The sequence below is a fragment of the Plectropomus leopardus genome, chromosome 20 (assembly GCF_008729295.1).
Source record: "Plectropomus leopardus isolate mb chromosome 20, YSFRI_Pleo_2.0, whole genome shotgun sequence".
Classification (NCBI taxonomy): domain Eukaryota; kingdom Metazoa; phylum Chordata; class Actinopteri; order Perciformes; family Serranidae; genus Plectropomus; species Plectropomus leopardus.
The window spans coordinates 1,723,681-1,745,367 of NC_056482.1; the positions used below are offsets into that span (position 1 = coordinate 1,723,681).

The 21,687-nt window shown below is 38.9% G+C and overlaps 2 protein-coding genes across 5 annotated transcripts in view; both read left to right on the top strand.

Annotated features, from left to right (window-relative positions):
• The first annotated feature begins 432 nt into the window (after nt 1-432).
• Nucleotides 433-7,533, top strand: LOC121960108 (histone H3.3). Of its 2 annotated transcripts, none has more exons than XM_042509708.1 (5): nt 433-521; nt 2,888-3,055; nt 3,313-3,434; nt 4,129-4,203; nt 7,076-7,533. In XM_042509708.1, exons 2-5 carry the CDS (start codon nt 2,944-2,946, stop codon nt 7,202-7,204), a joined length of 438 nt encoding a protein of 145 aa, XP_042365642.1. In that variant the 5' UTR covers nt 433-521; nt 2,888-2,943; the 3' UTR covers nt 7,205-7,533. The 2 variants fall into 2 exon arrangements, with proteins under 2 accessions (XP_042365642.1, XP_042365641.1); XM_042509707.1 differs by having other exon boundaries at nt 2,888-3,067; nt 7,076-7,524.
• Nucleotides 7,534-11,225: 3,692 nt separating this feature from the next.
• Nucleotides 11,226-21,687, top strand: part of LOC121959529 (ras-specific guanine nucleotide-releasing factor RalGPS1-like) — an 83,408-nt gene continuing 72,946 nt past the window's right edge. For all 3 annotated transcript variants that reach the window (XM_042508882.1, XM_042508883.1, XM_042508884.1), the window contains exons 1-3: nt 11,226-11,569; nt 18,012-18,151; nt 20,364-20,468. In XM_042508882.1, coding sequence (XP_042364816.1) covers nt 18,095-18,151; nt 20,364-20,468 — 162 coding nt within the window. In that variant the 5' untranslated portion in view covers nt 11,226-11,569; nt 18,012-18,094. The remainder of the gene's footprint in view (nt 11,570-18,011; nt 18,152-20,363; nt 20,469-21,687) is intronic.

Sequence of the window (21,687 nt, forward strand, 5' to 3'; positions counted from 1 at the left end):
ATTAAAATGTGACAAGAAAATGACCCAAAAATAGTTTCAAAAAAGGAGAATTATTAGAAAATTATCCAAAAATAGGGGAAAAAATCCAGAAAACTTAACTATATTTATAACAATTATATCATTACAATAACATTAGTAGTAGTATAGAATAGTTTTTTTCAGCACTTTTCTAGGTTTTTTTTGCAGGGTATTTTCTTGAAACCCTTTTACTAATGTTTTGCTCATTTTTTAAGGCAATGTCTTGTTAAGTTGCTCGTTGCCCTCTGCCCTAAGGTTTCAAAGGGTTTACTCTGGTCCACACTCGACACTAACTAGCGGTAGGTGGCGGTAATGCGCCTTATCGCTGCCACTTACCGTAATAAGTCGAAGAAGAAGAAGAAGGACAAGAAGCTGATTGGGTGATCCGGTGAGGAGGTCTTTTGAATTTCAGTTGCATGTTGATGTTAATGTTGTTGAATGTTCGCCGCGAGTTAGCCTCTTCGGTTTCCATAATTTTATGAAACACTGATTCAGTTTCACAGGTACGTTTACAGTTACTTCTTTGAGTTTGCAACGTTGTAAAAAGAGCGGGTTAATATGACGCAGTAAACGTAAAAACACTGATTAAATACAGCAAACTTAGCATTAGCTTCAAAGTCCCTTTAATAAGTTAACTTAAAGCGTGGTGGTAGCGTTAGTGACGTTATGCAGCCGTTATGTCCTGGAAAATACATTGCATTATGCTTGACTTTAAAGTAACGGTTGCGCTGTACGTTAACTTACATTGAGACTCGGTCACACAGACTTTACATTAACATTAGGGACTAGGGTAACGTTAGTTCAATATTCAATATTAGCCGATTTTTCGGGGCTGTTACGATTACTAACTCTGTGTCAAAGCCTCTGCTAGTTTTGGGATATGTTGGAGAGCTGATTTAAGCAGATGTTTCACATGTTCGTTTAACTGTAAATAATCAAAGAGGACGATACAGCTGAGAGCTCAATGAACGGAATGTCCTCCAACTCACTTGGAGCTGGAGGAGTAGTTAGGAACTGTCGTAGAGGGGCAATAGGACCCATTTCAATATTAAATAACTTAAAAACAATGTTTTTAAACATAGCAATCTCAAAGCACCAGCACCACTTTAAAACCTGGGTCAACGTCACTTTTTTGTGATGCCTTCAGACGCCTTTCATAAGCTTTTAACCCGGAGCAAATTGGCTTGATTTATTGTGAACACAGTTGGGTAAAGGCAAGGACCAACTTGCCTGACCAAATGCCTCACAAATTGCAATAAATTAATAAAAAGTGACTGAGAAAATGACCTGAAAAATATGTTTTATAAAGGGGTGACGATTATTATAAAATTATCAAAACAACACGAAAATGTCAAGAAAATTGTGTTTAATATCGGTTTAGTCTTCTGTTTAAAGACAAAGACATTCTGTTTATATTTCTGCTCTTTTCTGGTCATTTTCTTGCTTGTTTTTGTTTTGTTGCTTTTATCTTTTGCTTATTTTCAGGTCATTTTCTTGTAACTTTTTACTAATTTCTTGCTATTTTTGGATCATGTGTTGTCAAGTCACTCACTGCCTCTTTTCCTCGTATTTGAAAGAAGTCAAACCAGGTTTCAAAGGGGTAAAGAGAGTGGTAGCTTTTACACATTTCACATCTGTGTTTGTAAAAGAAACAAGCAAAAAACTTAACTTAAACTTACCAAATTATGATTATGAATGACAACTTTCTTATTATTTAATGTTACATTTCAAAGTTGCAATTTCGATAGCTTGCTTTTTTCTAAACACATGGATTTCAAACAACTTGTCATGTGTCTATAGCGCCATATCAAAACTTAGACTGTGAAGAAGTCCTTCACAAATCCTGTAACATCATTATCATTTCCTGTCACCCAACTATAAGTGTTTCAAGGGTTACATTTTAACAGCTTGCTCCTTTTTTGAATATATCGGTATTACCCCATGACCACTCACATGTAATGGACATTTTGTCACAATTTCCACAGCTTGTAGTTTTTTGGGTTTTTTTTTGTTTGTTTTTTTTTTTTTAAAAAACCTAACATCATTATCAGTTATGGCTTAACAATGCACATTTTCAGGTTGTAATTTCAATAGCTTGCCCATTTATGAATATATATACTGACATCAAATCATGTCTTATTTATTTAATTAATTTATTTAAAAGGGACACAGCATATTAATGAACAAGTATAAAATACAAATGTAAATATGCTGGAGTTAGCAGGACAGCTAATATACACCTGTAGTCCCTTGGCAGGTTTCTAGGCTGATTGGTCCTATTTTATGCAGTGCTACTGAACAAGACTCTGGAGCCTCAAGGTCCCTGTGCGGTGGTTAACATGACGTCTGACCTCCCTATGGAGAGGCATGATTGAAGTACAGCCGTACCTAGAAGAGACCCTGTAGTTTAAAACATCATTGTAATCTGTATTTTTTAGGTAAAACCAGCAAATGGAAAAAAATAATGAATAAAAAGTTCATGGAGCTACACTTGTGTAAGGCTTTTCTGGTTTTCCATCCACTCAAAGTGCTTTTACACAACATGTCACATTCACCCATTCACACATATTCACACACCACTGGCAGAGGCTACCGCACAAGATGCCACCTGCAACTCAGTAACCAAACATACACACTCACACATCCATGGCGCAGCATCAGGAGCAATTTGGGATTCAGTATCTTGCCCAAGGATACTTTTACATGTTCACTGGAGGAGCCAAGGATCAAACCATTGATCATCAGATTAGTGGACAACCCTCTCTACCTCTGAGCCACAGCCGCCCCTCCTCTCCAGCTCCTATGAAGAGATGACCTGTGGGCTTATTATTTGATTGATAAAGTATGTCATGTCCTCTGTCTTTTACAGCTTGACCTCAGCTGCAGTATTTTTCTCTTTTGGTCCTGACCTGTGTGTTGGAGGGGATGCGTCACGATGATTCATCTGCCAGCCGCCGCAAGGGCAAAATCCCCAAACGTCGGCCCCCGTTGCCTAGCCCAGGAACCTCCGGTTCAACACCCAAGTCTCCAAGACGGAGTAGGGTTTCAAGTGAGAGTGACTTATCTAGCTGGCCTGGCATTCAAACTAATGATTATACTCCTGTTACAAAAATAAATCACTGCTTCTGGTAAAAGTTTGAAAAAAAGGCAGGTCAGTTAGCTAAACAAGTACTTAAAACATGTCAGTACACCAGCAGATAAAATTCTTATTTTTTATCCAACCTTTGTGAAGTAGTGTAGAGAATAGCCTACCTGTCCTGCCATCACAGTAAAATACTTTGTATCTGTTTCCAGAGCCGCCCCCCGCATCTCCCAAGAAGAGAAGGTTTCGTCCAGGGACTAAAGCCTTAATGGAGATCCGCAAGTTCCAGAAGAGCACCGATCTTCTGCTCAGGAAGGGACCCTTCTCCCGCCTGGTGAGTCAAACAACAGTAAACCACGAGAAAAGTATGGCAGCTGCACCAAGTTTCTCTTCTTGTGTGAAGAGGTGTAAGCATCAAGCCCCTTTTCCACTAGACAGAAGCCCACTAACACCTGCTAACATCTGGCTTTTGTATGTAATGGGAAGGTACATACAAAAGCCAGATGTACATACAAAAGCCCCCCCCCCTCCACGCTTAAGCTGTCGTGTCCATTAAAAGCAATAAAAGCCAAAAATAATTTTAATAATTTAAAAAAGAGTACAGACAGACAGTAGACCTGGGTATTTATCGGCTCCGGATTGGATCGGCATCGATGGAAACACAACACTGCATTTGCTAATTTAAGCCCCTTAATCTGTGAGATGCAAAGATGGGATGTCATAAAATACTGTCTGTCTTCACCCTTGCAGTGCTCAAACATTGATCTGAATAAGTCTGCAAGTTAAATTTGAAAGAGAGATGGAATAAGTAAGAGATGTGAAAGAGAAGTCACCACTGTAACAGTTCCATTTGCTTCTACACTGTTTTCTGCTGTTTACTAACCTGTTTTCATCACGTCTCCAGTCATATGGTTTAAGCATGCACGCAGTGTCTGAAAAAGCATAATTTTCAGCTGCTATGTGTTTTCCTCTTATCTGTGTAACTGCAGCCTTGGTTGATTAACTCTGACTTTCTTGTCTTGTTTCAGGTCCGTGAGGTGTGTGAGAGTTTTTCCAGAGAATCTCTCAGATGGCAGGTCTACGCTCTTCTGGCCCTGCAGGAGGTAAGCAGCTGTCTCCACCACCATGCTAACAGTCATTTTTCTGAATGATTCAGTGCATACATGGAGTGTTGATGTTTAGGAAGCATCCTCAGAATACCTCAGACACCATTAAGATTTCACTCAAGGATTAAAGTATGAATTGTGGTGCCTGTTTGGAGCATATTGTGTTGTTTGGTAAGACCTCTACACTTTAACCCTTTGAAATTTAGGCAATTTGACTTGACTTCATATAAAAACATGAGTAATTTGAGAAGAGGTGACCAAGACATCAGTACAGAAAAATTAGAAAAAACAAACACAATAAAGAAACCCCAACAAAAATGGGAAAGTAAAAAAAACCAAAACAAAAATAAAAATAAAAGAAAAATACCTGGAAAAAATGCTTTAAAAATTAAAACAGTTCTATTGTTGGGGCGGCTGTGGCTCAGAGGGGTCGTCTCTAACTCTCTAAAGTCTCTAAAGTCAGCAGTTCAATCCCCGGCTCCTCCAGGCAACATGTCGAAGTTTTCTTGGGCAGGATACTGAACCCCAAATTGTTCTCGATGCTGCGTCATTGGAGTATGAGTGTGAATGAATGGATACTGAGTAGCAGGGTGCACCATGTACAGTAGCCTCAGCCACCAGTGTGTGAATGGGTGAATGTGACATGTAGTGTGAAAGCACTTTGAGTGGTCAAAAAAACTTGAAAGGAGCTGTACAGGTGCAGTCCACTTACCATTTGTTGTTATGAATATGCATTTCTCAGGACATTTTTCCTTAGCTTTTGTAAAAATAATTTTCCAAAATCTACAAATTTCTTGCAGTTTGCAAGACATTTCTTGCAATGTTGCTCATTGCCTTTTTCCATGTTTTTGAAATAAATCACATCAATTTGCTTAGGGATCAAAGGTTGAAATACTTGTAATAGGCGTCTGAATGCAGCACAAGAAAAGTGGGAACAATGGAATAAAAACATTGTGAGGACACAACCCCCCCTCCTGCACAGGCTGTTTAGATATTGATCTGGGAAAGAGTTTTCCGACTGAGTAAATAATGAATAATATTAGGCAATAAGGCATTCTTCTGCTATTTGGACCTTTCAAGTTAATGTCGGGATTCACATTTAGAAATGATTAGATTTGGTGCTGTATTTCTGAAATGGGTTGGGTTCTGTGTGCCACATCTGTCAAACACTTCCACCTGGTTTGTAACCGACAGCTAGCTGGGTCATATTTTCAGCAACTGGCACCAGCGATTGTGCAGTAAGCACTGAAAAGTCCACTGACAGCCAAGCTGCATATGCACCACATAGACGCTAATGAAGAAGAATGAAGAATAAATGAATTGTCTTTGATAAGCATTAGGGTTATTTTTGGCATAGGTTTATTTTATGAATATATGAGTTTAAAACCAATACATAGGCTAGATAAGACATAGAATTAAAAACAGGTTTGTTGTTCCCCCTTAAAATAACCTTGTTTATTTTAGTGTCTTTATGTTTCTAGATTAAACAGTTCATTAACCATTCATGTAAATGTGTGAGTGAAGGTGTCAATAAATAAATAAATGCAAAATAAGGGCCAATGATGCTTTATCACTACAGTTCAGATCAGTGAGTAAGAGGCATGTTTTTTAATATTAAAGGGATGATTCCATTTTTTAAAAGGGGATTGTGTGAGTTACTTAAACACATTTGCAATTTTGTGACCCCTCCATTCTTTCTCCCAACCCCTGATCCCCCTCCTTGCTTTAAGCTCTGTTTAAATGAGATCGTCAGATAAAGTACATTGTTTAACCATCATACAACAGTTTCAAAAAATAAAATATACACAAAGTAGAGACTACAGGAAACAAACTAAAAGTTGCTGAGAGGCTGAGGCTGGGCCTGGTATGACCCGCCAACCAAAGATTCACTGAGATCCAAAAATTACATGCAAAAAAAATATTAATGGAAAGGAATTAACTATTATAACATGCACAAACTAATCACAGACATCAAAGGAAAAGTACGGTCAACAAATAATCCAATGACCCACTTCACCCTCTCTCCTATCAACTGACACAGGTGATAGGCAGGTACTCATATAGATTATGAATGTCACATCCACATCAATGTGACCCAACTCTCCCAATAACTGTAATCGTGAAACTAATAAATATAATCCCAAAACACTAACAAGATCCATGTGACAGTACATAATACAACAATTCTCTCTTTTCTAAATTAATTTAGACCTTAAATTATTATCGGTGGCGGACAAAGCATCTGAAAGCCTCTTTTTACCAGAAGATGACTTTGGTAGAAGTTAGTCACCTATTAGACTCTGATTTGAGTAAAAGGCTAAAAGTATCTGATATTTACTGTACAGAAGTTTTAAAAGAAATGTTATCATATCAAATGTAATTAAGTATTTAAAGTAAAAGTACAAGTAAATACTGATAATAAAGAAGCAAGTGGTCAGAATTCTGAGCATTATGAAGTTTATTTCTTCGTAACACACACAAACTTTAAAATGGAGCATATATTACTCTTGAAGAAAAACACAGCCTTTTTTACAATTTAAAGGATTTGAAGAACCAAATTATTAGTATTTTCTTACCTCCCATTCCTTCAGCTATCAGTGCATCCCCTTCTCCTTTCCTCTCTTCTTTCCCTGTTTGATAGGAAATAACTAAGAATTCGGGGTAGAATAAAAGTATACATTTTATTTAGGAAATGTAGTGGAGTAAAAATGTTCAAAAGTAAAAGTGTAAAAATTTCACAGAAATGTAAAATCTCAAGTAAAGTACAAACACTCCCCAAAAATACCTAAATACTGCAATAAAGTACAAATACTCATGACATGACACATGACACCACTGTATATTATTGATGTGTCCCTCGTCCTTCCAGGCTGCAGAGGCATTTCTCGTTATGATATTCTCAGATGCCAACCTGTGCGCCATCCACGCCAAGCGGGTCACCGTGTTCCCCCGTGACATCCAGCTGGCCAGGAGAATCCGCGGGGTGGACAACCTGTAACAACACAGCGCAGAGTGGACAAGCAGGCAACATCTAGTCTGTCCTCATGCTGTGAGACTGCATTTAATGTGTTCAAAACATATAACTGTTCTAAAAGTTCAGTGATTTTGTGCTATGTAGAAATCCTTTGTCCTGGCAGATTACAGATTTCATAAAGAGGTAACAAGGTCATGTTCAGATCCTTTGTGTTTGCTTCAATTCAGTTATTGAATTGTTAATTAAAAAAAAGTTGGAAAATGTTTCATGTTGAGCAGCTGTATTTTTATACTTTACATAATAGATCTTTTTTGTTAGTGTGATCTCTGTTGTATTGATCTTGATATATTAATGATGTGTACATATTGTTGTTATTCTGTTAATAAAAAGCAAGATGTTTTTCCTATTATTTGTTGTTGTTGTTGTTCTCCGTTGGTTTATCCACAGTCAATGTCATTATACATCTTTGGGTGATATTACCACGTGCAATTGCCAGTCCTGATGTCCCTTTTTGTAAAAATTTGATCCCTGGTCTCTTGGAGTGCTGTTTTATCTGCACTATGAGCCAGCTGGGGCAGCCAGCTCGACAGAGAGGACAGGCACTGAACCTGCTTTAGGTTTACAGTTTGGGTTCTCTGATTGTGATTTGTCTAGTATATATAAAAGAAGATCTAAGGTCAGTGATCACAGAGAGAAATGGGACCAGAAACCTGGAGAGCAAACTGGTAATCGACTGATGGAAGATAAGTCTGCAAGAGTACAAAGATGAAGCGGAAAAGACATAAAGCAGAAAAAAGGAAAGGAAAGTGTGTTTTCCCACAAAAGCAAAGTTTTCTAAAAGCAGGGAGGAGTTAGTGGTCAGTGAGGAAGCTCAGGACTTCATGAAGCTGCTGAGGTCTCTGAAAAGAAAAAAATAATACATACTTGTGTCCAACATTTTGTCAGAACATGAAGGTTATGAGACATTTCTGGAGACATTTTTATGTTACAAACACTGCAGCACCCAGCCACCTCCCCCACCCTATATCTCCATGGCTATATCAATGATACAAACCAAATTGATACTAAGCAGCAGGTCAGTACAAAAAGAAATTAGTAATGTTACAGGCAAAAGAGTCACCATTCAGTTAAAACTGAATTCTAGCCTAAAATTCTCCACATTCAGTCATTACCAGCCGGCACATACACAGATAGACCCCAGCTAGTGCTCCAGCAACTGCCCTTTTGACCTTGACCACCATTTTTGTAAGACATTGTTTTCTATATTTCTAATTTTATATTTTAGTTTGGCTCATGGCATCAATGCTCGGTTAAAAGCATGTTGCATTAGTTTTAATTTTGCCAAACTGCTGGAGCCCCTCACCTTTTCTCTCTGATTTCCCTTGCCACAGCCATAGATATAGAATCTTACATCTATATATGTCAGCGGTCACAGCCAACACAGTAATGCACGCAAATTGAGCTCCCTGATCTCTGCAGCCTGGTAATGATGGTGTTTGCCATTAGCCTTGACATTGTTTGTCACTGTTTGAAGTGAACCATTTGAAACCTGAGCAAAGTGGCTTGATTTTTTTCAAAGACATGGGAAGATAATAATGAGCAACAAAAGAAAGAAAATTCCCTGAAACATAATAAAAAAAAAAAATGCAAAAAAGAGACAAATTTAAGAAAAAAACAAAAAAATGAACTTCAAAAAGGTGCTCAAAAATTTGTAATAATTTTGAAACATAATTTTACATATGTAATTATGAAAATAAAAAATTCTACATCTACTAATTTCTTGCAATTTGTGGAGCATTTATGCCACGTTGCTTATTGCCTTTTTTGAAAGAACTGATGTTTTTGAAAGAAATTGCACTAAATCATTTATTTATTGTAGATTCAAAAGTTTAAAGACCTCTGAAAGCAGCACAAGAAAAGAAATGTTACTGCAGGTTTCAAAGGGTTTAACTACTATTAAAACATCTCAATGTATATAGCAAGCCTAACTGAGGAAATAACCCATCACTGAGATTACCAAAAAGTAAAGTAGTCTGGCATAAATCATATCGTCTTCCTCCATCGTTCTGTCAGATTCTGGTTCACCAGCTTCATGGTGCAAGCGGAGACAGACACCACATGATTTCCACCCTTCCACATGACTAAAAGCTAAACTCAACTAAAATAATGTTTACATCTCCCACACTGCAGCTCTGATAATTCATTTAAAGAAACCTGTCATGTGGTTTAGATGCTGCACCAACATGCAGTGCAAAGAGCAGAGGAGAACAGAGCTGCAGCTGCTGCACACGTCTGTTCTCTGAGATTTTTTTTAGAATATTTAAAGTTGATTTGAAATAAGTATTAGTACATAACTATTAAATAAAATCACAGCAGTCATCTCTCACACACAAACTTCATTGTTTACAGATTCTAGGGCAATGGATTGTAAATGTGAATGGTTGTCTCTCTATGTGTCATCCCTGTGATGGTCTGCCAAGCTGTCCAGGTGTACCCTGCCTCTCACCCAATGTCTGATCTGCTCCAGCCCTCCTGTTACCTGATAGCAGGGTATGTGTAGAACAAATGAATGAATGACTGTGTGAAATGCCCAACAGTCTCAGCCAGGAAACAAATCTTGTTTGCTTAGGGGCCAAGTTTTCAAAATGACAGGAAGACAGGGACCGGGGGCCAGTTGTGCAGCCCCACAGAATTTTAAGACGTTTATTGCATGTTAGAACATTTCTAAGATTTTATAACATTTCTAGAATTTTGGGGTGTTTCTAGGACTTTAGGATGTTTTATGGATGTTAGGACATTTCTATGATTTTATGACATATTTAGGATTCAAGTATGTTTTTTTTTTTGTTTTTTTTTTAAAGGATTTTAGGATGTATTCAGGATTTGAGGACGTTTCTAGACTGGGGCTTTTCAAGGATTTTAGAATGCTTCTCGGATTTTAGTATGTTTCTAGGATTGGAACGGGGTTCGGTCCGTGGGCGGGGGCCCTTCTGCTCGGAGTTTGCATGTTCTCTCTGTGCCTGCATGGGTTCTCTCCGGGGTCTCCGGCTTTCTCCCACATTCCAAGACATGCAGGTCAGGTTGATTGGTGACTCTAAATTCCCCTCAGGTGTGGCTGTGAGCGTGAAAGGTTGTCTGTCCTGGGTGTACCCCGCCTTCTAGCAGCTGGGATTGGCTCTAGCCCCCCCGCGACCATGGCGAGGACAAGCGGTTACGGACTATAATTGAATGAATGAATGAATGAATGAATGAAGGAAGGAATGAAGGATTTTGGGCCATTTCTAGGATTTTAGGATGTTTCTTGGATTTCAGGAAATTTCTAGGATTTAAAATGTATGGATGCATCCGGCATCCTCTCAGGGGCCAGATTTGGCACGCAGACTGTGAGTATCACAAGCTTGCTGCATTATATTCCTTAATATTTTTATTTAGATTTTTCACCTGCAGCCTGAATTTTATGTTTTGCCTTTCATACATTAAGTCATTTCCACCATAATTTGATGCAGAAACATTCACCTAACCAAGAAATTAGTATTAGTATGAGTGAATAAATAAAAATAAATTAGGTTGAGTGGGCCTACATGATGTGTGTGTGTAGCCTATGTAGTATAACTGTACAATTTAGTTAATAATCATGAGAAAGGGTGGGGGCCTTTTTACATTCTTTTATTTTTTTTACTTGAGTACCAGCCCCCAAAAGACTGTGCAAAGCACTTTGTATGTAAGACTCAGGGGCAGAAAATTTACAGTAGGCAGCTATAAAATGCTCAGAGGAAAGTAATCTAGTCGGGATTTAGATTTTAAAAAATGTAATTTCTGCAGGCTTTCAAACGGGCTTGCATCATAAATGATAACGTGTTAGGAACAACACACAACACAGAGAGCCCGTGATGTCCGAACCTGCAGGAAGCTCGTGAAGGCATCATCCCAGATGCACCTGCGTCTGAAGGACGCTGGTGGAGAGCCGCGCTCTGATTGGCCCGCTGTCATTAGAGGCGGAAGCTCTCCGCGGAGTCTCGCGGATGATTAGACCGTACACCTGGCTGTCAACAGCAGTGCGCCTACCTGTCACTTCCTGCTGTCTCTATTTATTCATTTTCACTTCTTTTTTCGTCTCGAGATAATTTGGCACGTTTAAACCATGTCTGTATGATTCCGTCTAATGTATCCCGCACGCTTTGTGGAGCCTGCGGACCAAACGTTGCGACCTTGGCTTCATGTTCGACTCAAAGCAGGACCCTGGACTCTGCTGGGAAAACACCGCCTGGCTTTAATCCACCACCGCGGCTCGACTCGGTTTAATGTGGACTCGGACTGTCGTCTACAGTAACACAGCAGGAGGAGCAGCAGGAGGAGCGGGAGCAGGGAGGGAGTGTGCCTGCTGGAAAGGTAGGCACCGCAGAGGCGTGAGCCCCCCCCCACACACAGACACAGACACACACACACACACACACACACGCACACGCACAAACACACACACAACAAATACACAGCAACAGCAGCAGCAGCAGGCCTGGTGGAGCTGAGCTGGGATCAGATGGGCTTTAAACACCGTGTCACACGGAGCTGCTGTCGTGACGGCACACACACGCACACACACACACACACACACACACACACACGCACACACCGTGCTTCATGGACACGTTTGTTGTTGAGGCGCGGAGATATCTGTCTGTCTGTCTGCGACACTGGACTTCAATCTCGGCTGTCATAACGTGTATCTGTGTGTGTGTGTGTGTGTGTGTGTGTGTGTGTATGTGTGCATATATGTGACTGTGTGGTGTAGGAATGGCTCCAGCGTTTATTGGGCCACAAGCAGTAAGCCCTCACTCACACCCTGTAGTGCAGTGATACTGAATTTAAGGCCCACAGGGTAAATCCGGCTCCCCCCAACCATTTTCAGATCACAACAAAAATAAAGTGATTCACACTGGTAATTTTTTTTTGTACTGAAGGTGTCAAGGTGCATAAAACAACATGAGAATAAAGCTTGTTCATAAAAAAAAAAAAAATCGGGCTTAGCTTGGATCAAAGAGGTCCTAGCTAAGCCCCTGATGTCTTATTATGCTAGAAATGTCCTAAAATCCTGGAAATGTCCTTAAATCTAAAAAATGTTTTACAATCCTAGACAGGTGCTTAAATTGCTTAAACTGTCCAAAAATCCTAGAAACATCCTAAAATCCTAGAAGCGTGCTAAAATCCTAGAAACATCCTAAAATCCTAGAAGCATGCTAAAATCCAAGAAACATCTTAAAATCTAGAAGCATGCTAAAATCCTAGAAACATCTTAAAATCCTAGAAACATGCTAAAATCCCAGAAATTCTAGTAGTGTTCTTATATCCAAGAAACGCCCCCGAATGCTCGAAACATCCTGAAATCCTCAAAATGCCTCAAAATCCTAGATATGCCTCAAATCTCAGACATGGCCTAAAATCCTAGAAACATTATAAAATCCCAGTAATGTCCAACATGGGGCTGCTGTGACTGGCCCTTGGCCTGCTGTCATTTAGCAAAAGTGGCCCCAAAGCAAAGCAAGTAGAGTATCCCTGCTCCAAGTGCTGTATTATAACAGCAATGGACCAACTCTGCTTAAAAATTGCAAAGCTGATAATGACCTGATAGCTCTGATAATAATGGATAAGCTGGTAATAGACAGTTTTTGACTCTTTACTGCAACTAATGGTTCTTTTAATTCTGATAAATCTGAAATCATAATGGAGATTTCAGATAGATTTGAAAATCTGCAGTCTTTGAAAAAGGCCACAGTGGATACATCTGTTATTCCCTCCTGCTTAATTCCTTAGCTGAACTGAATCCAGAGGCTGCCATGTGAGGTTTTCTTGCCCTAAAGCTGATGTAAGCTCATGTATGTCAAACAGACCTTGTCCTAAACCTTATCCCCCCACCAGCGCTTCACTACAGGGTGCCACTGTGCAGTAGTTAAAGGCTGCTGGTGCTCTATTAAAAAGAGGAGGGTATAAATAAACAGGCACACTGTGGGCGATACTCTTTTTCTTACTATAAGCAGGAAGCATCTGTCACCATGGATACTGATAGGTGCATTACTGGCTGTGCTGTAAATGCATTAAATCCTCCACCCCAAAAACATATAACCATGTACTATGAAATAGACAGTGGGCCCTTTTCCAAAGACAGTGGTTGCATGTTTGTACAAAAATTTATTTTACTGATCATCAAGTCTCTTCTGTAGTGGAATTAATATCATCTTCTGCAGACTCTAATCGTATGGTCCACCAGCAGATGGAGACATGTCATACAGTGCTTTTTAATGTATTTAATATTCATTCACTGAGCAAGATAAGAACAAAACTTAGGGTTGATCTTGTATACATGTTCACTTTATCAATGAAAAAAATATCGGAATATGATATCGGCAGAAATCAGCATGTTGGCGATTCCAGTGTTTAACTTTAAGCTGCTGATACCAATGACATGCTGGTATTATTGTGCATCCCTAATTTTGACATCTTGTTCAGTAGTTTTAAGGTAACGTAAGGTATTCTTTATTGACCCATGGGTAAATTTGTTTATGACTCAAAGCCACTGCATCATACAACATAAACACATAAACAAACACAAACAGACATCATACTTACCAACATTTGCATTTATGTGCTTAAATTCATTAATTTCACAAACAATAAATGTATAAAAACAATAGTTTCACATAATAAAAACAGATAAAATCAAACCAGTTAAAAATGGTAAAACTACAACACATGCTGGTGTCAAACAGTAAAACAAGTGTGACCGAGTCAGATAATAAACAGTCAGGTTGTGGTAATCTGAGTCCAAGTGATTTATTACTGTTCAGTATTTTTGACAGAGGATGGAATAAATAAAAAAATGAGTTTTTGTACCGGTTTAATCTACAATTTGGCATTCGGAACCATCTGTTTTATCTAAATCCTCCATCAGAAGCCAGTGTGAGCAAAGTGAGGGAAGATTTATGTTTGAGATGGAACTTAAATTTCTGTGGTGTTTCCTAGATTACCTGGCACATAGACTTGCATGTAGAGATAGTGGAGTCTGCACACACAAAATACACTCATACAGGTGTCATCTGTTGAGCATTATTCAATAAAGACTGTTTTTGATTGACAACTAATTTCCCTCTAAGTTTTCTTGGACCTGTTGGGGTAGGACTAATTACACCTTTATTATTCTTGAGGGGATCAGCATGGCACATGTTTGATCTATTTTTCAGCTGTGTGTGCACTGTACACAATACCTAATGTGCAGATGATCACATGCTTTTGTTCATGTGGATGTTGCCATTGCTCTCCAACTCTGTTGTTGGTGTTATGGGCAAATCTGTAGCAGCACAGGAAGGCTACTCATGAAGTGGCCTAAAACCCTGACACACCAAGCTGATGTCGGCCGTCTGTCAATGTTGGGCTGTCGGTGAGCGCTCATGGCCCTCGCTGTGGTTTGTCCTGCACAATTGGCCCTCATCAACCCTAGTTAAAACATTCCACAACAAGAAACCATAGATACCAGTAGGGATGCATGATTATTATGCTTTTCTTTTTTCAGCTGATACCAATAACTGATAATGACCTGATTCTCGTGGCCGATACCGATAAGATAACCGATAATTGCACACTTTTGTTTTTTAAAAAGAAGTGTACATAAGTTGTAGTTTCTGTTCAACTGAGGGTTAAATGGGATAGATGTAATGAGGAAATATGGAGGACGTCTACACAGGTGACAAAATGTTTGGCTCTCTAGTCAGCGTGCTCGATTGTTGTTGTGTTGTTCTGTGTTTATTGCCGGCTCGCCAACCTATTGTAAAGATGTGCCACCACCTGCTGTATTAGGGTGAGTAGATGCTGCCCTTCTTAAGTCAGTTAGAAGCAGTTTGGCTTTATGTTATCAGCGCTTTTATCAGTTACAATTTAATTACTGAGCTAATACATAATAATATGAATTTTCAATTTTCAGCAGGTAATTTATTGGCCCAGTCCCCAGCGACCCCTAAGCCTGGTATTCACTGTGCGATTTTGGGCTGTTTCAGATAAAAGATAACCATCGTGGCAGAAACATGGCGATATCTTTGGTAGTGGCTCTAAAACGGTGGTCCTATGTTGCACAGTGAGAGAGGTGCAAGGACGGCTGTTGTCACGGTCGTACGATCAGAGACAGCCTGGGATGAATATCTGACAGTGTCAGAAATTTGAGATGAGAATCTCACTGTATGACAGCTGTTGAGACCTACATCTACTTATCAACCAATAGAAATGGAGCATGAAATGACACACTGACCAGCACGACAGTACTAAATGCAAACAGATGCTAACACTTACTTTGAGCTCTCATGGCAAAACTGGCGTGCCAAGTTAGCCGTATTCCCCAGCCATCACCATGTCCACATTCTCCTCCTCTTCTCTAGATTTTTTTTCCCAATACAAATAAATGCAGCTACAGTGAAGGCTTGATTTGTTTGTTTACATTTTTCTCTACCACTACAGCAGTTTAGTGCACACGCTGACGACCTTCTGTTCATGCGTATTAATGTCATGGATGTAGATCATAGCCTGCGATTCAGTAGGTGATGTCATTGCACAGTCTGCACACATCAAACTTATAAAAGTTTATAAAGATCCATGTTGCACAGTGTGGCTGCGCTAAACTCTGCAGGAGGCTTAAGAGGATAAGTGGTTACGGCGAATGAATGAATGATCTGCTAGCTCTTGACTGAACATGTCGACAAGCCATCAATTAGCAAGACTTATATTGTTTTATGATGGTTAATTAATGGTGACCCACAGGAAACTTTGTTATGGATAGCTTACTGACAGCAACAAGCCCCAATTTGCATTTCACAGTCACCGTTAGCACTCACTAATTTAGGTAGTGCAACCTTGGATTTGCAGAACCACTTTTAAAACACTATTTTTTACCATGACTGGATGGCCAATTGCCAAACTCAAGGCTTCAAAGCGGTAGTCCATAAACCAAGGGATGACGTGAGGGTGGGTTCAAACTTAGTCTCAACAGAAATGCCAACCAAGATAAGAGGTCACTTAGAAACAGTGTCACCATCTTATAGTTTGTCCTCCAGAGAGCTCTGACAAGTTTATTGTTACACTGTAAAATGTCCAGCAATCCCATTTATGAAACAGTGCGTAGGATGCGTAGTACAATTAGTTTGTTGTTGTATGGTGTGATGTATCTAATGATTTGGTTTTGTCTGTAATTTAATGTTTTGGAGAAGCCAAAGACAAATTTTCATTCAGGTGGATAATAAAATCAATCAATTTAGCATTGTCCCCATGTGGATCAGGCCCATATTCTGTCCTCTACTCGCCCACATCCAACTATAAGTAGTCAGTGCAAAGCACCTCATGAATATTAATATATGGAATTTAGCCTGCTTACCAAGGAGTGTCATCACAGTATTTCTAACGTTATTTGTGGGGCTTTATGGCCTTTATTTGATAGGACAGCTAGAGATGACAGGAAATGGGGATGAGAGAGAGTGGGGATAACATGCAGCAAAGGGCCGCTAGTTGGACTTGAACCCGGGGACGCTGTGGTGAGGAAACATAGCCTCTGAATATGGGGCACGCTTAACCAACTAACCACCCAGTGCCCGGTCATTACACTATTTATATGTATACAGCCATCAGACTGCGTACTTCACAGCATGCCGAAATGGACCTGCCAAAATGAACATGATCGGGATGCACAATATCGGCACGTCATCGGTATGAATACTGAACTATCATTTTAACTATCATTATAACTATCATTTTAAATGGAATTTGTTTTAATCGGAATTTGTCAACATGCTTTTTCCTTTTTTGCACAATGAATGAATATTACATGCAGTGAAAAGCAGTGTATTTCATGTCTCCATCTGCTAGTGAGCCATCATGATAAGAGTCTGCAGATTATGATGTTAATTCCACTACAGAAGAGACTTGATGATTACTAAAATTAGGTGGGGAAAAAAGTGGATATATTGATCAGTTATTAGTTATTGGCCAAAAGATTTGTTATATATCGGCATATCGGATATTGGCATAAAATCCAATATTGTGCATCCCTAGAATGTAGGATTCATTGCAGAGTTTCCACACATTCATTTATTTGTGGTGCACCACCACAAAATCAGCATTTGCGGCCATAGTTAAATTTTTTTGGAAGTGTGTTTCTCTCTCTCTCTCTCACATATGCAGCTGCAGTGTACAGCTAGTGAAAGTGAAGCTTAAGTGGTCATTATTAAATAGTTTCAGTTTTGTCTCATGTTGGTTCGTAAGATTGCTCACTGTGTTTCCACCAGGCTTTTGTAGGAAACGGCACTCAGTGACACCATGGCTTTTTTTTTTTTTTTTTTTAATGTGAAAAGGGAAAGACCTACACTTTAAATAATTCTGATGAGCTGTCTGGCTTGCTTTGTTAATTGCCCTTTTCTTGCCATTAGTACTTTCCTGCACTGCAGTATTGTCCAAATAATCCATCAGAGGGTTTGGTAACTATGGGTTGGCTGTTATGTTTCTTTAAGGGTTAATATCAATTTTTAATAATCAAAGAAACCAGTTACAGATATCTGGTGCAGATAAACTTTTGTAATAAAAATTCAATTTCAGTGTCAACGTTTAGAATAATAAAAACTCCATCACAGCACTTTGTATAAATGCCTTTAAGCATATGTTCAATTAAATGCTGCAAAAGAGAACTACAACATTATCTAAAAAAATAAAGACAACTGCAAATTACTACATACTAACTACTGTTTCTCTGTTTTTAAAGCTCATTAAAGAAAAATCTAATGAAAACAAACTTGTCTTCCCTCTCCAGGCATGGATGAGAGGTTATGTGTGCCCCCCAGCTATAGGCCTCTGTCGCCCTGACCTGTGCATCCCACCAGCCCCTCTGTGAGCATGTATCGCAGGAACGGGCTCTCAGATGGCACCAGCATCAATTCAGTCACCTCAGAGGTAAGAACAAGCTTTTGTAGTTTTCATTGCTGCACACACACACACACACACACACACACACACACACACACACACACACACACACGTATGTGTGTGTGTGTGTGTGTGTGTGTGTGTGTTAGAGCTGTCAAAAATAACAGCTCACTTTAGATTAGTTAATCACAAAAAATAATGCTTAAAAAAATTAACGCTGATTAATTGCGTGCTGTGGTGGGCCGTGACCTGTTGCATTACTGAAGGCCACAGTGGCTTTGTAACATGAATTTTGTCACTATCCGAGTACTTCAAGCCTGAAATATCACTTCAATGCAAAGCATTTAGCAGAGATGCCCGTATTGACAGGTTAGAGCATCCACAACATCTGCATGAGCAGGGCCTGTCTGGCACATCTCAGCTGCCTGTCATCTCTCTCTGTCAGAATCAGTGAGATGACGAAATACAAAGACGTCTGTTTTACTCAAAACTTCTCTATTTCTGTTTCAGACTTACTCTGACAATGTCTCTGACTTGACAGAATCCCATCAGTTGTTGACACAAGGCATTTTATTTTGAATTATTTGCAGGACCATGCTGGTTTACAGTGCAGGAGCTGCACGACTTTATAAATAAGTGGAATTTGTGCTTATAAATGTAAATGGAATTTTTGAAAATACTTTCACAGCAAAATTTGATGTGTGCGATTAATTAATCACAGAGCATGTAATTAATTGACAGCCCTTGTATATCTATATCTTAATATCTATCTATATATATGTATACACATATATTTGATATATATATATGGTGGAGCACAAATATCAATAGAAATGGGATATTTATGCTAATTTTTCTGGAAATTTTACCCGCAGTTGAAGACAACAGTGGGTTAAATAAAAGAAAAGCAGTATTTTTCCACCTGTGGAGCACTTTCCAAAACATCTGAATAAGGCCTGTTGCATGTGTCTTTTGCATGCTTGTTGTTCTCTTTTTCCAAGTTATGGTTTATAACAAGGCCTCTTGAATTGGTTTTGTTGATTAAAATGCCAGAGCTGAGCCTTATTAACCCAGGAAGGACAAAAAGTCAACTTTTGCACACTGCATCAAGATTAAATTAACAAGCGAGGGGAAAATTATTATCATAAAGTGGAATGAGTAATATGCCAGGAAATAAGCATCTGTTTTTACTTGGCGGAGTCTTTGATTCAGTATAATAACCCAGTGAATCACATGGTGCAAGTCATTGTTATTTTTAAGTGTCTTTGTTTGTGTAAACCCATACTTAAAATGGTTTCACTTTGGATCATACTGTATATGGCTTTTAATTTGTGTGTCTAATTTCTCTCTGTCACTGTCATTATCCTCTTCTGTCTGTATATGACTTCTAAAATGTTGTGATGTTTTCATATAAACAACCAACATTTCTGTTACAGTCAGCGTTTCTCACCAAAACAAAGGTGCTCAAGGTCTAATAGATATTTTGAATGCATTCCTTCCTTATGAAATATTTCTAAAGCAGAGTTTTCCTAAACATTTGAACCCTGTATTGTTGACAATCATGTTAACGAGTCTTGATCACTGAAGTAACATAAAACCATTAGCTGGAATCTGTACTCACAAAAACAACATGGTTCCATCACAATAATAGTTAGTAATGAGGCCATGGAATCAGTAAAGATAGAAAAGTTATATTAAATATCAATCCACAATACAAAAATATAATAAATATTATCAACAACAAAGTAAATAATTAGGCCGAACTGATGGTTTGTCAGACACAGACACAAATAAAGAAGAAGAGAGGCCTACAGGTCACGAAAATCATCACCAGTAATTATTCTTTGATCTTTAATGTCCTAACCATTGGCTTTATATAAAGATGGACAACATGCCTCCATTTCCTCCCACTTTACAGAAACAAAGCCTAAATATCCCCAACATTTGAACCAGTTTTGGGCAGCACTGCTGATTATAACCATCTGCACCCTTGTTGTCTAATTCTAACCATCCATGCCAGCATGTGCATTTGTTGAGATTCTGGTTGTTTATCAGATAATTTAGCTATCTGAATAAATGATTAAAATTAGTTGACCTGTGTCTCTCTACATTTTGCTGACTTTATGTAGACGGACTCTGTTTCATGATATTCTCCATGTGTTCCCTGACAGCCGGTTACAGAGGTGCAGAGCAGTTCTTCCAGTGAGTATGTGTGTTTGTGTGTGTGTTTGTCTCTCAGGCCAGCAGCAGCTCTGACTCTCTGGATGGACCTTGCGTGGACTATGCTAAGAGCTATGATGCAGTCGTCTTTGATGTGCTGAAGGTGACACCTGAGGAGTTTGCTGTGAGTATTTTCAAATGTCACTCAGGATTTGTGCAGCATACAAGAAGGATCAGATCTTACCTGCTATTAAAATCCTCACTCAGCAAAGCTTCTACATGTCAATGAGAGGGAGCTAGATATTGCCTCTCAGATAAAATTCCCTCACAAAGATTTGAACTCCTGTCAATCTGAAGTGGTAGAAATTGATAACCAAGAAATAAACACATTATAGGCAATGCTGCTCTTAACTCTGACTCGCTTGTTTTTTTTAAACTCAATATTTGTTACGTTAACACTGAATCAATCTACTGTTAAAAGGATCCTAATCACACACCAAATGTTCATCAACTCTTTTTAGCCTCTTTTCACTCACAGATTTACTGCTCAGTCCTCATCAACTATGTTTCCAACAGATGACCATGACAAAAACAAAACAAAACAAACAAACAAAAAAACAGTTGTAAAGTTTGTCTGAACTAAGCCAATGATTTAAGAGGTATGCTTTGGAGGATGTAAAAAAAATGTTTTCGCAACAGCACAAATTGGGCTGGGGGACGTGCAATGCACATTCTCAGCAAGTGGAAAGACACTTGATGAAACTGGATTGATGTAGTTTATATGAAGTTGTAAAACTGTTTCACAATTCATGTGACAGCACTGTTTACACTGTAATGCCTTTAAGAATAGAACATTTTTGCTAAAAAGTTGAAAAGGATGTTGTGATGCACTGGATTAAGAGCCCCATAATCCCACGTCTCCTGCAACAACAAGAGAATATTAAGTTCAGGCTAGGCTTCGGAGGTATCAAGGTATCACTGTATACCAGGGTATTTGGAAATCCCGAAAGTATGTTTTTCAATACCGTAATAAATACTGGAAATCCTATCTCTATTAAACTCATTGTATGTAGTGCACAGCATGCACCACCAGAGCTCAGTCTCTGGTCTCTACTGGTGGAACTGCTGAAAGACACAGTGACACCTAGTGGTGGAAGGAGAATTTACAGGACTGTAAACAGCCGGTGGCCAGCAGGCAGAGAGAGAGCGTGGGGAATAACAGCATGTTTTTTTTATATTTGAGTTAGTGAATTAAGGATTTATTTGGACCAAACAGGAGCTGTTGATTTTTAGAACAGGGGACTTACTAACTAGATTACCAGCAAGACAGTTTGAGTGAGTTTTATTTTGTTTATGTGGAGTGTAAATGAAAGGTGTTTTATGATAAATGAATGAGACAATTA